Here is a 16,309-nt window from a genome sequence, read left to right as displayed (position 1 = left end):
ACCATTGTTAGTAGAGTCAGCACTTGCAGTGGTTGATGATGTGCTGCTGCCAATATTCAGGTTTTCATCAGTATCTTGCTCCAGGGTTACGTTAACCAACTTAGCTTGTTTTAGCGTACTTGCTAGAAGATATTCTTCAACTGGAGCATCTTGAACATTTGCATTGGCTGTGACTAACCCAGGATTCTTACCAAGTAAAATCATCCTTATCCTATAAATGGCATTCACAGGAGATGGATGGTCATGTAGGCCACCACGAGTTCTCAACTAAAAGACAAATATCACATAGTCAGATGATTGTGATATAGAAAAATAATATACAGATATGTCTATGATACTTACTTGAGAGAAGAAATTTTCCAAACAATCTTGGTTTAAACGATGGGTCAAAATATAATTAATTCCATATTCCTGCTTCATTGTAGTAAGTAGACCCTGCAGTGATCTATTTGACATTAGTATACCCTTCTGGAAAACTTGAAGACTCTGTTTACCTATGCAAACCATTTTACTAATAGTTGTTGAAACATGAGCTAATAATTCGTCTTGGTCATTTAATTTTTTCCCATATGGATTTTTAGATGGAATAGAAAGAGACGGTGTATATGAATCCATCAAATCAAACCAATTATTTATGGTTTGGAAGAAAGCGCCAGTTTTAGCTGCAGCAGTCTTATCACAGCCAGGTAAATATTGTTTCAAAGCAGTGGCTGTTGTGTTTGAGAACAATTGAGCAGCTAGTTTAACATTTTGCCGCTGATTTCTTGCACAATTAAGGTGTACAGGTGTTAACTTGTAACATGAGTTAATTTCTGATCTTGTGTTCTCAATCAAAGCTTTTACAGGATTTTTATTTATCACTGTACCATCCTCTAAAATAAAACCTGTATCCACAAACCAATTTCTCACAAGTTTAAGTAAATGGGGAACATCTGCAAAAAAGAAAATAGGTTTTTTTGTCATGGGGTGCTGTATAAAGGTATTTTCCACAGACACTCCCATTTCCTTCCATACTCCTTGGTTGCTAGCTCCACAGTCTGAGGTGCAAGCAACAACATTATAATTTATTTTATATAATTCCTCAATTACATTTTGTAAAAGGTTTTGAGTCATTTTTTTATCAAATCCGATATATACTGGCTGTTTCCACTGGTCAATGAGACCTCGTGCCATTATAACTTGCATATATGAGTGTGGACCAAGTACCTCATCATTTTTTTGAAAATACTCATAAGTAGAATAAACTTTACATTCATCATATGATAAAACTGTTGCACGGAATGTTTGTGGTTTATTCTGACCTGATATATTCATAATACGTAGAATATCATTCAATATGCCATTCGACACACTAATATTTGCAGCCCACTGTTGCAATGTGGATATTGCAGGTAGTGGATAATTCAATGTTTTCCTTAAATAAATATAAGCTCGTTTACTAAAGTACCTTAGTGTAAAAGCCCTTGATAATTCTTCTTGGGACCAGCGAGCCTTTGTTTTCTTTTTTAATATTATTTGTAGTTGATTATGAGTTAAAAAGTCTTTAAAAATATGTCTTGCTTTTTCCTCAAACTCAGTTTCGCTTTCCAGTTTAGTTGTCTCAAGTTCTCTAATCCATGATTTAAGATTTTTTTCAGTATCTTCTTTTTTTAGAAGTTTTGTTTGAAGTTTTCTTCTTTCATGTTTCTTAATTCTCTTTTTAACATATCTAATTCTGATTCTTTATTACATAAAGGTATTTCTGGTAAATCAATATGTTGTGTAGGAGTATTCGTTTGTATTGCTTTTATCTGCTTCTCTTTAGTATTCTGTAAAATTATATGTTCTACAAAATCTTTGTTTTCTTTCCTGGCCATGCGTTTTGATCTCATACTTATTTCTTTTATGTCATCTTCATTTGGCAGTAGAAATAACGAGGGAATGGCTAAAATTAAAAGTTTTAATTACAACTAAGTTAATATTATTAATAATATGTTTGTTTTTTACTTTATTTTATTTATTTATTTATTTCAACAGTAGAACCATTTACAATAAAATACAACAAATGGTAAAAAGTAAAAATCATGTACACAATCAAACAATATAGAATTTTAGAACAATATAGAACAATAAGAAACATCAAACAATAACAAAGAAACAAGTAAACAGTTAAAGTTATTTTGTAAAACTAAATCACAAAAATAACTCTAAAGTCAATAAATTAACACATTTTTACTGAACATTTAAATGACTATGCCTACTTACCATCTTTTTTTAGTTTTTTAGGTTGTATGTTTAATAGTTTAGCTTTTAAAGCATCCTCATAATCTTCCATGCGAAAGTGTATACTACAAACTCTTTTATTAAAACAGGACCACTTATCTTTCCTATGACACTTGCTCATCCATTGCTTTTGAATTTTTACATCTTTTGGAAATGTAAAAAACATTAAATTCCTTCCATCCTTTTTGGAATTTTTTGAATTATTTTTGCAGATTGCTACACTACAAATATTTCCACCAGTCATCTGAATCAATAGAAAAAATTGAATTAAGTTATGTTTTTCCTGCATTAATCTAAATGTTACCTTTACTATATAATACAGCAGAAATAAAATCCAGTAAAACACAACCACATTAAATGTATCTTAACACTTGTATAAGAGTTTTGGGTCCAAGTTGTATACTAAAAATCACTCAATGATATCTATAGACACATTATATCTCAAGATATTAACATAAACTAAAGCACTAACGATATTTAACAACAAAATATATTCTCCAAACCACTTATCCTATTCTGTTTTCAAACAATTCGTAAAATTGACCCCCTGGGTGACGTCACGGTGACATATTTCATTCTGTCAATGTCAGAGTTACCATGCAACCTGTCTTTTACTAACCTTGCCTAAAAACTCTCTACTGAAATAAGGGGTTTAAAAACTCACTATTTATCTTTACTTCAATTCTTCTACGGCACATGCGTCTCCCGCTATGTCATACCCCCACCTAGAGTGACTGTAGCGCCGAAGCCATTACGTACGAGTGGAATCGTCAAAACAGACTTCCCCCATTGTCCTATCTTCCTTGCACTACTATTACTAGAGAGTTTTTAGGCCCTCTAGAGAAGTGACGATATAACAGGAACTGTTATTAATAACTGGTTACTGACAAATAACAGTGACTAATAGTTATCCAATAAATAAGTTACCAGTTATTCAGTTATTTTTTATATCAAGTCGGTTACTTGAGTAAACGATTATTCTGTTAATAGTATTGCAACATACCGAGCTCAGTCCGGTATTACTCGCTTCCTATGCCTAATTTCCGCATTTTAACTGCCTGAATAACCGTCTACCAGTGAATAACTGTCTAGTAAACAGTTATTTCACTGGTAGACGGTGTCTACCAGAGAATAACAGTAAATATTTTAACGCTAATGTACGTTACTGGAGTAACTACTAAGTAAGTTACTAGAAAGGTTATCGTTAGCATTAAAAACATAGCCAGTTATTCTGATAGACGGTTATTCTGGTACACGGTTATTCAGAGAGTTAAAATGCGAAAATTACGTATTACGTTTTAGAAGCGAGAGTAAGAAATATTCGTAGATGTAGATACCTACGACATATTACGTAGTAATTATTTAGTGACCACTTATTTATCTTTTTGGGAGTAATGTATGTACCTAATCTGAAACTGTTAATATCAAACTAAAATAGGTATACCTATACCTATTAATCTTAAGCATCGAGCAAAAAGACAAATCGATGATCTTAAGACAGCAGAATTTAAATTATTTTGCACTTTTTAACATTATTGAAATTTTAATGTTTAGACATAAATAAAAAACATTAAAAATTTTTTTCGTTATCAATTGCTTTAATATCTGACATAGTAACAATTTTATTTACAAATTTGGTTAAGTACCTGATTTACAAAAGATACAATGCAAAAGGTAGAATTCTAAACAATTTCCGGATTCGGAATGTAATTCAAGGAAGGATTTTATTATCATTTTCTTATTTCGAAATCAAAATTAATGTCAACAAAAAATGCAAATTCCTTATATTCTTATATGATGTCAATAATAGAAATAAGGAGAATAACAGGCAATGGATGAATGTATTAGTAATTAGCCTTTCGTAGAAAGTTAGAAACTTAATTAGCATATTTTATTTAGACAATATAATCTGATATTTCCACGCCAAAATTCCTTTTAAATTTTTATAGATAGTAGAAAGGTGGTTAGGATAGTTAGATGTAATTTGCGCCTTGGTATTTCCAGATAAAAATTACCTTTGATTTGGAAGGGGATGAAAATTATTTGAAATTATAACATTAGTTAGTAATTTAATTTAGTATAAGTTTTACCCTCGCTGTGATAACTTGAGTCGAGCAGTTCGTGTATATGTGCTAATGTGACATTGTCTTGAAAGTACAATTTGTTTGTATTGTATTTCAAATTTCAAGCAGTAAAATTGTGTAGTTTTGGTTTAGACTTTCTAAGTGTTAATTTTATTCAGAGACTATCTGATAAACTGTGTAGTTTCAGTTACGAAGGCATAGACTTTTAAAGTGTTTATTTTGTTCAGATACTATCTGATTCTGTTAAAACTTGTAGTTTCGGTTACGAAGGCATAGCCTTTAAGTGTTAATTTCATTCAGACTCTATTAAACAACCAGGGAATTAAAATGTCGCAACACATAAAAAGGCAGAAGACTAGTGAAATTTGGAACTTTTTCACGCCTATTGAAAATGGCGGCTATTTTGCAACATGCAATATATGCAAGAAGAAATTATCCTTCAAATCAACAAATTCCAATCTGAAGAAACATATTTCATCTCTTCATCCAACGGTGAATCTAAATTATCATACCACAAAAACACAAGATGGATCTTCATTTGATAATATTTCTGTAAGTACCGATTTACCTTCAACATCTAAAATGACTGCTGTTCCACCATCTACTTCAAAAGGCTTAAGTCAAATGAAAATTTCTACCATGATACCCAAAAAGTTAAGTCTACCAACAAAAAAACTTATTGATCAAAAATTATTACAACTTTTTACACTTGATCTGCAACCATTTAGTGTAGTTGAGGACAAAGGTTTTAGAGAATTTGTTAAAATTTTAAATCCCTCTTATCAACTCCCTGATAGGAAAGTAATATCGAAAACATTATTGCCGGCTTTGTATGAAGAATGTCGCAATAAATGTATTCAAATTATACGAAATGCAAAAACAGTTTGTTTAACTACTGACAACTGGTCGTCGGTAAATACGGAAAGCTATATGGCGGTAACAGCCCATTTTTTAGACGAAAACTTTCAGCTCAAGTCCATTTTATTAGAATGTTCCACAATGCCAGGTCACCACACTAGCATAAATTTGAGCCAAAATATACTAAAAATATGTAACGAATGGAACATTATTGACAAAATATTACTAGTCGTTTCTGATAACGCACCCAGTATAGTTGGAGCGATAAAAAAAGAATTGCAGTGGAAGCATTTTGGCTGTTTTGCTCATACATTGAATTTAGTGGTAAAACATTCTATAGCTTTCCCAGAAGTTGACAATATTATTCAAAAAATAAAATCGATTGTTGGTCATTTTAAACGTAGTTGTTTGTCAAATGAGAAGTTGATGAATTATCAAAAACAAAGCGGAGGACCAGCTCTTAAACTTTTACAGGCAGTACCTACTAGGTGGAACTCAGTTTTCTACATGTTGGAAAGATTTAATCAATTAGAGGATGCAATTAAATGTACAATGGCATTAATTGACCATAGTCTTCAAACCTTAACAGCAGAGGAATGGAAAATATCCCATGAATTGTGCCAAATTTTAAAACCATTCGAAAAAGTAACAAAAATAATAAGTGGAGAAAATTACGGTACAGCTTCGTACGTAATACCTTTAATCAATGGCCTCTATGATGTTTGTGGTCAGTTAAAACAGAAAACGTCTTCAGAAACTGCTATGAATGTTATTGTTGTGAATTTATTAATTGTTAAGTCTTTAATTTATAATGTCTTGTTCTTATCTTAATTCATTAAAAAGCACAATGACTGATATTTATTTATTTTCACTAAACATACATAATTTATTAAAAAGCGAACGTAACATTTTATCGCGAGCGCGTCGTCCGAATTAACTGTCCATTCCAAATAAAGTTCCGTTATTATATACCAGTGCCGTTATCTCGAAAAATCCAAAACCTTCGATGGCGAAACGGTAAAGGCAAACTGGATTTCCCTCGCACTGGTTCTGGAAGGTCGCTCAGGTAAATCGAGGCCTCTCGTAATCTCTACAACATATTAGAATAAAAACATGTTTTAAAGGTTAAAAACTATGACTCATATTTTTACGTAACATTGCCCCCCTCTCAAAAGATGGTTCCTCCTGGAACCTTGTTGGGACTAGAACTGGAACGGTATGCTGGTATCGGCAACTGGACCCTCTTTTACAACTTCCAGTTGTATAAAAATGACAAGGGACGGTTTTCTCTCCGCACCAGTAACTATGCGGATTGCAACAGACTAACACCTGGACTTCGGTGTCTTTAAAGATCTCCTCCACCATATTTCGGATAACTCTCCAATCTAATTGGCGGCACTCCAACTTTGGCATGGCTAACTTTTGCACGTCGGACTCTAGTACGTGCCCTCTCAATTGAAGTAAGGCTTCCCATACATCTCGGTAGGTAGGTTGGTCACGGGCAGTGTCTTTTGTTACCAGGTAGAAAAGGTAACGTGATGCATCTTGGAGTTTCAAGGTTTTACCGGGAGCTGGCACTTGGCATTGAAGTTCTGCAACTCGACCAAACTTCCTTCGAAAGACGGATGCCAACCCTGGTGCGTCTTTGATACTGGCCGGGATGGTAAGGGCCAGCGAGTAGTCATCGGGGAGCGCGAGTAGATCTTGCTTTTCTTCAGTGGTAACACCATGTCTCGCTTTACCGGTACCTCCATAGGCACCCATGAATTCCTCAAACGTGAGGTCAGACACATCTTGGACTTGGTTTACTTCCACTTCTTCATCTACGTCGTGGTCACCTTCGAAAGATGCCAACCGGTTATGGTGTACTATCATCGGTTTTCCCCTCGGAATCTTGCTTATTCGGTAGATGACATCGTTGATCTTCTCCATGATGAGGTATGGACCTTCCCAAAACTGCTGCAATTTGGGAGAACAACCTTTTCGCTTCTTGGGATTATACAGCCATACTTTGTCGTTCTTCTTAAAGCAACCCTTTTCGGCTTGTGTATCGTACCGTTTCTTCATTCGGTCGCTAGCGATCTGAAGGTGGGAACGGACCAACTCATGTACATCGTCCATTCTTCTTCGTAATTCGATCACATAATCTTCACCTGCTACATCTTCTCCAGGTCGACACCCAAATTCTAGATCACAAGGTAGTCGCATTTCGCGTCCGAATAGGACTCTGGCTGGTGTCTGGCCCGTTGATTCGTTAACAGCAGATCTGTAGGCCATTGTGAAGAACGGAAGGTATTGGTCCCAGTCTCGCTGATGATCGGACACCATCTTTGTCAAATACTTGCCAACTGTCCTATTCATTCGTTCTACCATACCATCCGATTGCGGATGATACGCGGTAGTTCTTGTTTTCTTCATGCCTAGTCTATCACATATTCCTTGGAATAGATCACTTTCGAAGTTCCTGCCTTGGTCACTATGGATCTCCAAAGGCACTCCAAATCGGCTGATATATTCTTGGATCAACTTATCTGCAACGGTGGCGGCCTTCTGGTCTGGAAGTGCGTAAATCTCGACCCACTTAGTGAAGTAATCCATTACTACCAACATGTACTTGCCCCCATTTTCACTTTCTGGAAATGGCCCTGCAATGTCCAAAGCTATTCTTTCAAACGGGCTTCCAACATTATATTGTCTCATAGGAGCTCTCCTTTTCCGGTGAGGCCCGTTACTCGTAGCACAAATAGTACATTTCTTACACCAGTCTTTTACGTCGTCGGAACTGTTCATCCAATAAAACCGTTCCCGAATTCGCTGAAGGGTTTTCCTTACACCAAAATGCCCTCCCGATGGACTGTCGTGTAACTGACGAAGTACTTCGGCTATTCTGCTCTTTGGGATCACCAACTGTCTTCTCTTCTCTGAACCGTCATCATTTTCCAGGACTCGTTTGAGCAAGCCATCTTCGATGATAAATGAGTCCCACTGGGCCCAATACGTCTTAACTACTGAGCATAGGTTTGATATTTCCTGCCAAGGTGGTCGACGGTTTTCCTCTTTCCATTTTCGGATTTTCTGTATAACTGGATCTCTCTCTTGTTCTTCCCTTATCTTAGTAGGCGTCCAGTCGTCGTTGACAATCGTCGTTCTTAGCACTGCTGCTTCCTTGGATTCCGTTTTGTTGCAGTGGGAACACTCTGCTGGGCATGGCCTTCTGGAAAGAGAATCAGCGTTTCTGTGGCTAACTCCGGCCCGGTGCTCAATCTTAAAATCGTATTCTTGGAGTCGTTCGATCCACCTGGCTATCTGACCCTCTGGATTCTTAAACTGCATCAACCACTTAAGGGCGGCATGGTCGGTTCGGATTAGAAACTTTCTGCCATAGAGGTATTGGTAGAAGTGCTCTACTGATTTAACTACTGCTAGAAGTTCTCTTCTCGTGACGCAATAATTCCGCTCAGGTTTTGAAAGGACTTTACTAAAATATCCGAGGACTCGTTCCTGTCCTCCTTGAATCTGAGACAGCACTCCTCCAATTCCCACGTTACTTGCATCCGTATCTAAGATGAACTCTCCTTCTGGCAGTGGATACCCCAAAATTGGTGCGGTTATTAAATGCTTTTTCAACGTTTCAAAGGCATTTTGGCAGTCTATATCCCAGCGGTATTCTCTTGCTTCCTCTGTAAGTCGCGTTAATGGCTTAGCGATATCTGCAAACTTCTTAATAAACCTCCGGTAGTAAGTACATAGTCCAAGAAAACTTCTCACTTGATGTTTGTCAGTTGGTTTTGGCCATTCCTTAATGGAATCGATTTTTCCCTTATCCACGGCCACTCCTTCTTTACTGACTATATGACCCAGATAATTGACTTTACCTTGAAATAGCTGGCACTTCTTGGGGTTTAGCATCAATTGGGCAGCTTTAAGTCGATTAAAAACGTTTTCTAAATTCCTCAAATGATCTTCGAATGTCTCCCCCAAGACGATTATGTCATCTAAATAAACCAGGCATGTTTTCCAAGATAACCCTCTCAACACATTTTCCATAAGCCTCTCAAATGTCGCAGGAGCATTACAAAGTCCAAATGGCATAACGTTGAATTGCCACAATCCAGATCCTGTGGTGAAGGCTGTCTTTTCTTTATCGACTGGGTCCATTTCTACCTGCCAGTATCCAGACTTCAAATCTAAAGTAGAAAACAATTTACTTCCAGCCAATGTGTCCAATGTGTCATCGATCCGAGGCAGAGGATAACTATCTTTCTTGGTAACGTTGTTCAGCAAACGGTAATCCACACAGAACCTCGTCGTTCCGTCTTTCTTCTTAACCAGGACCACCGGAGAGACCCATGGGCTCGTAGAAGGTTCTATCACCCCGTCTTTCTTCATTTCCTGAACAATCGTTTCAGCTTCCTCTCTTTTCGCCTGTGGTAATCGTCGAGCTGTTTGACGAATTGGCTTAGCATTACCAGTATCAATTTTATGCTTAACAACCGTAGTTCTTCCCGTCTTTCCTCCTTTCGGTACGAAAATATCACGATACTGCCGAAGAAATTCCCTTAATTTCCTTTTCTCCATCTGATTTAGAGACTGTCCTGCAACTGCAACCATTTGGTCGAATTTATCGTTGGAATTATCAGATGTTGTCGCCTGACGGATTATGGATGTCACAGGTACACAAGTTCCTACTTTTGTCTCTTTCTTTATGGTCACTGGGTAGTCGTTGACATTGATAAGTCTCACAGGAATTTCTTTAGCCGAAGTCACCAATTCCTTTCCAATTATGATTCCACGGCCAACCTCATCGTCGTGGTTCCAAGGCTCCATCATAACAGGTCTCCCTTCGTCCACAATTCCCTGTAGCCGCGCTACTATGATCGTTTCGCTTCTCGCAGGCACGACTGTATCTTCTTTAATGGCTGCTTGCACAGTGTTGTCATTATGTGGATGGAGAAATACTTCCTCGTTGCCAACTTTGATTACCTTATTCTTAAAATCCAATTGGAATCCATGCATATTCATTACGTCCATTCCTAATATAACATCCTCTTCGATGTCAGCAACTATAACAGTATGGACAAACTTTTCTGCTCCAATTCCCAATTGTACCTGGATTTCTCCATGAATGTTGGCATTTTCACCTGTAGCGGTCCGAAGTCGCAACCTTGTTGGTAACAGTTTCTTTCGGCTGTTTATAACTGTCGGGCGTATAATGGTTCTGGTCGCTCCGGTATCCACCAACAACGTATGCTTTTTACCATTTATGTCTCCATCTACATATACACTATCTTCACGACATTTCAAAGAAGCTATTAGTATGAGAGGGTCTTTGGAAAAGTTCTGGGTCGAGGCTGCCCCCCTAAGGCTGACCCGTTCTAGTTTTCCTGATGGTGAGTTTCTTGATTTGCGTCGTACCTAGGGTGCTTACAGGAGCTTCGTACGTGTCCTATCTCGCCACAATTCCAGCATCTGATGGTCTTCGTTTTCTTGTATGTCATGCTTTTTATCATATTAACGAGCTGGTCAAGTTTATCTTCATCTCCTTCCTCTTTTACAGTCCTAACTTTACTGTACCCGCCAGAGGCCTGCGTAGCTGACTCGTATTCGAGGGCGGCGGATAAGACATCAACCAGCGTCTTGTGACGAGCTAGTCGTAGTGTTCTCTGCATTTCATGATCACGAAGACCATCAATAAACGTTTGAACGGCCAATTTTTCCATCATGTCTTCGGGAGCTGTTGGATAAGCATATCGTACTAATCTGGCAATATCTACCTCATATTCTTGAAGAGCCTCATCTTTCTTCTGTCTACGATTTTTAAGCTGCGACTGATATACATGCTCCAAATGTTCGTGGCCATATCGCATATTTAACCTCTTCTTCAGTTGTTCGAAATCATCGGTCTCCTCTACGGCTATGGTCTGAAGCACATCTAAGGCATCTCCTCGAAGAGCGATAGTCAGGTTTACCGCCTTTTCTTTTTCAGACCATCCATTTGCTCTTGCGGCTGATTCGAACTGTTTCATGTAGTTGTTCCATGACGATTTTCCATCGAAAGTTGGGACTTTAACATGAATAGAACCTCCACTTCCTTCAAATTTCGGCCGTGTCTCCAACTTACATTTCGTCTCGTCTTCTTTTATCTCCACTGTAATCGGATTGTTACCTCTCTCTGCTGTCCCTGTTTCCTCCATCTTCCTTTCCATTTCTTTCATCTTTTCTTCGAAGGCCAACATATCGGCAGCAACTTGATTTTTTAACGAAGATATTCTATCGTCGAGGGCAGACATCTCAGAAGTGACTTTAGAGATTTCCGAAGAGATGTTAGCAGAGACTTTGCTTTCCAGCGAAGAAATCTCGTTAGAAACTTTGTCTTCCAACGAAGCGATATCGCCGGAAACTTTGGCTACATCACCAGAAACTTTGGCTACATCAGAAGAAACTTTCGAAATATCGTCAGAAACTTTGTTCTCCAATGATGCGATGTCGCCGGAAACTTTCGAAATCGACGAGAGGACAGCATCTTCAAATATATAGGTCTCTGGATCTAGTCCCTCTTCTAGCAAAGCGTTCTTTAGTCGTTGGACTAACTCAGCCTTTTTTCCGGTAGAAGCTAATTCTCTGTCTTCAAGATGTCTTCTTAAATTAGTCACTGTCAGCTCATAAATCGTAGCCATTTTCACAATTTATTTTATATTCACTTGTAATTTATTTTCGCAATTTATCTTAAGTATTCCACTGTTCTGACACCATTTGTTGTGAATTTATTAATTGTTAAGTCTTTAATTTATAATGTCTTGTTCTTATCTTAATTCATTAAAAAGCACAATGACTGATATTTATTTATTTTCACTAAACATACATAATTTATTAAAAAGCGAACGTAACATTTTATCGCGAGCGCGTCGTCCGAATTAACTGTCCATTCCAAATAAAGTTCCGTTATTATATACCAGTGCCGTTATCTCGAAAAATCCAAAACCTTCGATGGCGAAACGGTAAAGGCAAACTGGATTTCCCTCGCACTGGTTCTGGAAGGTCGCTCAGGTAAATCGAGGCCTCTCGTAATCTCTACAACATATTAGAATAAAAACATGTTTTAAAGGTTAAAAACTATGACTCATATTTTTACGTAACATTATCTTAGACTTGGAAAAAGGCCTAAGAGAACGATTTGAAAACATCGAAAATAGTCAAACATTAACTATATGTACCTTTTTGGATCCCCGATTCAAAATGATAGCATTCTCTAACCAGAACTATGGAGAAAATACAAAAAAAAAGGTAACAGAATACATAACAAAACTCATATCACAAGAAGTTTATGAAATGAACCAGCCACCTAAAGAAGAAATGGAACAACAAAATAATGAAGAAGATGATGAAATATCAGTTTGGGGAACATTTGAAAAAGCAGCTGCCGTGAATCAACCTAAGGGCACGGCAACGTCCCGCGCTATTATCGAAGTTCAACGTTATTTGGAAGCAGATATTTTGCCGAGACAGGAAAATCCTTTGAACTGGTGGCGTCATAATAGATACAACTATCCTTACATTAGCCAGATGGTTCAGAAAAAGTGTTGTGCTATTGCTACATCGGTGCCTTGTGAACGGTTGTTTTCAAAAGCCGGCCAATTGTTGTCTGATAGACGAAGCAGACTTGGGTCAACGAAGGTCCAACAATTACTTTTTTTAAGTTCCAATTTTGGTATTGAAAATTGATTTTATATTTGATTGATGTAATTATAATAATAATAAACTTTATTCATGACATCTTGATTTTATTGTTAGTTGACTGACCTAATGTATATGTATACAATCTTATTTATTTTTCTAGATTATGCCAAAAATATTTTATCTAGATTTGGGCAAATATGCAAATAAAAACGTATGAAATATTCTCATAAATATTTTAAGAGTATTTTACACAAAAATATGCATGTTTATATAGAAAATTTTACGTATAAGAATAAAAAATTATAAACAACTCAGGAAGTAGTACTTATCCGTTTTATTTAAAATATCTTCACATTTTATATTAATTAACATTTATTTATTTTACAAACTAAGTTTATTTAATTTAATATTTAAGTATTTGGACAAATAAATGATATTACTTCGAATTTTAGTAACAATAAATTATTAAAAGCTGTTCAAAATTTTCTAACAAAAATTTATGGCTTCTGTCTGAGTACATATATTTGTAAATGGAAAAATTTCTTTCGACATCAATTGATATAATAGGCGTTTTTCAAATTTACAATAATATTTGGTTCTAAATTAAATGGTTCGGAAAATATTTTACCTAGTACTTGAATTGAACTATCTAAGAAAGAATCTGGTAACTGTTTTTTCCATAATTGCTTTAAATTTTTGTAAAATCTCCATTCCAATATTACCTTTAACGTTTGAATGCAATGATTTAATCAAATTTTTTGGAATCTTGAAAATATCAAGGTATGGCTGTGATAGAAGGAAGAAGACCCAAATATTTGCAGGAGACTCTTGGTCTTTTCTGTTTATATTTAAATAAAAAATACTCTAAGCATAATTTACACACATATTAATAAGTCCAATAGTCCAATAATTAATTAATAAGTCCAATATATTTTTGTTTTTAGTCATTAAATCAAATAAAAACTGACGATATTGTTTGAGAAAAAAAGTTTAAGTGACCTTTCAGTAAACTATTAACTAAATGATTTGAATTTTTAAAGTCCTATTTTTTCATCACAAGAAGTTAAAAAAATGCTTGTGAAATAAAAACAATACATCGATTTATTGTGAACCAGCGTTTTACCATGTATGCAAGTATTAAAATAAAAAGATTACAATTTTTAAAATTTTTGTTTGTACCACTTTGTAAATATTTAAGATAAAATAACACGTAAACACGTGTTCAAGGGTTCAATTTTAGTTACTTCTAAAGTTTTATAAATATTTTTACCTAAAGGTATAAAAATAGACAAATTTTGTATTATGACCCTTATTCAAGGACAAACTCTAAGCCGGTTATATAAATATTGGGACTTCCAAGAAGAACTTGGTCAGATTTTGACTTGAATAACTTAAATAACTGATAACTGTTTAAAATAACAGTTATCCGAAAATAACTTCCACGGTTATAACGGTTATTTGAAAATAACCTCTAAGCACATCACTAAGGCCCTCTATTTTTTTATGTACGTTAAACGTAAAACGTTATACTTGTCATGCGCATTGAGTAGGAAATAAGGGATATCGTTTTTACTTAAAATCGTTTTTGAAATGCTTTCAGAAATTACGCTAACACAAATTAACGTTAATTGACATTTGACAAACGTAACCTATAAAACGGCAGCTCGATAACCTATTTTATTTGAAGTATTTACCATATTGAAAGAATATATTGAAAATATATCAAGACCTGTTTGATCCTGTAATACCTTTTGCATCAAGACCACATTTTGTGATGGAAACATTTAAATATAAATATGGTGAATTAAATTTTCGATTTAAGAAAAGAGATATTCCTCGACTAACTCGGTCCTTACGTATTCCAAATCATATGACATTTAGCTTATATGACTTTTTTTTCGTTTTTTTTCGATTTAGATATATGGCATTTGACAACATTACAAACACGTAATCCCTTAATAACGTTAACCTTATCTTTACCTAAATAAGGGAATACCTTATCCGCTAATAAAGTAATCCCTTATTTTTCTGTTAATGCGCATGAGCAGAATAACGTATAACGTTTAACTTGGTTTAACGTTACTGAAATAAGGGGCTTAAAAACTCTCTATTATATACTACTATACTTTACACTTCCACTATTTAGAATAATTCTTCTTTTTTCAAAAAAAGAAGTCTGCAATAGTAGTATACTTGAGCTAGTAATACTGACAAGTAGGAATTGTTGTGTTGTACACAGACCACTAATAACTAGACATTTCACGCAGGTAGCTCAAGGTCAAACTAAACTAAATGTCATTTGTAGTACCGATACAAATCTTAAGATGTCGCTATACTCTGTCTAAAGTCTATACTCTGCAGTTTAGAGCCAAACTAAAAATTATAATTGTAAATCGCAAGTTGTCAGTAATCGATTAGCGTCAATATAATCAGATTTCAGATAGTTATTATTCGTCTAAATTGTTTGATTTAATGGTTATTATTGCAAAAAAATCAAACTAAACTTGGTTTAATATCTCTAAGTTATTGTTAGCATCAACCTCAAATTAGTTTGTGTTTTAAATGTTCCTGGACTTCAAATAGTATTTTGCAGATTAATAATAATTAGTTAAATATTGTATCCGACAATGTACCAATTCGTCAACAATTAGACATGTCTTTCTAAATTCTGATAAAGACATACGATTTAGGAAGTGGCTTAGTGTTATAAAAAATCCTAATTTTGATATGATGAATTCCACTACAGTTTTTAAAACAAAACGAATATGCCACAGGCACTTTGAAAATAAGTTGGCTTCTACATGGAGTCATAGCTTGTACCAAAATGCAATTCCCGAGAACAAATACCTGACTGATTTTAGATTCCTCTTCTAATCTACATCCCAGAAGTATTTCAATGTTGTGTGCGGAAGCAAATGTAACAGAAAGTAAGTAACCCTGATATGTAATTAATAAAAATTATTTTATTTGAAGTGAATCGTGCTATAAATTATTATATTAACTTTTTGTTTTAGTTGAAAGTTCTTCAACAAGTAGAGATGCACAATCTACACACATGTTTCAATCATTTGAGATACCCCATTGTAGTAACTATTGGGAAGATAACAAATTCCCAAAGACCACTACATACTGCTGTTTCCATAGTCCAAATATCCTTTCTACTGGATTTCTGGTTCTAATATGTGCCTCATTAAAATAAATTGTTAGCTGGTGATTGAGGATTGCCTAAGGGTGTTTTCAGTTATTTCTTTACTCGGTAACCACTATCACCAACCAAAATATACTATTCCAATTCTTCATTCTTTTCTCGTAGATAACTGTTTATAGCTATTCAAAATTTTAATATTTGTCTTATTTGAGGGAACTAGGTAGGGTATTTAAATAATTTATAATGCAAATTAGTTTGTATATACCTAATATATTAAATA

General features: G+C 35.3%; 1 protein-coding gene across 1 annotated transcript; it reads left to right on the top strand.

The window, feature by feature from the left end:
* Positions 1-4,673: 4,673 nt before the first annotated feature.
* On the top strand, positions 4,674-12,926 carry LOC140444433 (zinc finger BED domain-containing protein 4-like). Its single transcript, XM_072536188.1, has 2 exons — positions 4,674-5,931; positions 12,352-12,926. Exons 1-2 carry the CDS (start codon positions 4,674-4,676, stop codon positions 12,924-12,926), a joined length of 1,833 nt encoding a protein of 610 aa, XP_072392289.1.
* The last annotated feature ends 3,383 nt before the right edge of the window (positions 12,927-16,309 follow it).

This window comes from Diabrotica undecimpunctata, chromosome 6 (genome assembly GCF_040954645.1).
Source record: "Diabrotica undecimpunctata isolate CICGRU chromosome 6, icDiaUnde3, whole genome shotgun sequence".
Classification (NCBI taxonomy): Eukaryota; Metazoa; Arthropoda; class Insecta; order Coleoptera; family Chrysomelidae; genus Diabrotica; species Diabrotica undecimpunctata.
The sequence above is the reverse complement of the archived record's forward strand: the minus strand, read 5'-3'. Positions and strand labels throughout refer to the sequence as shown.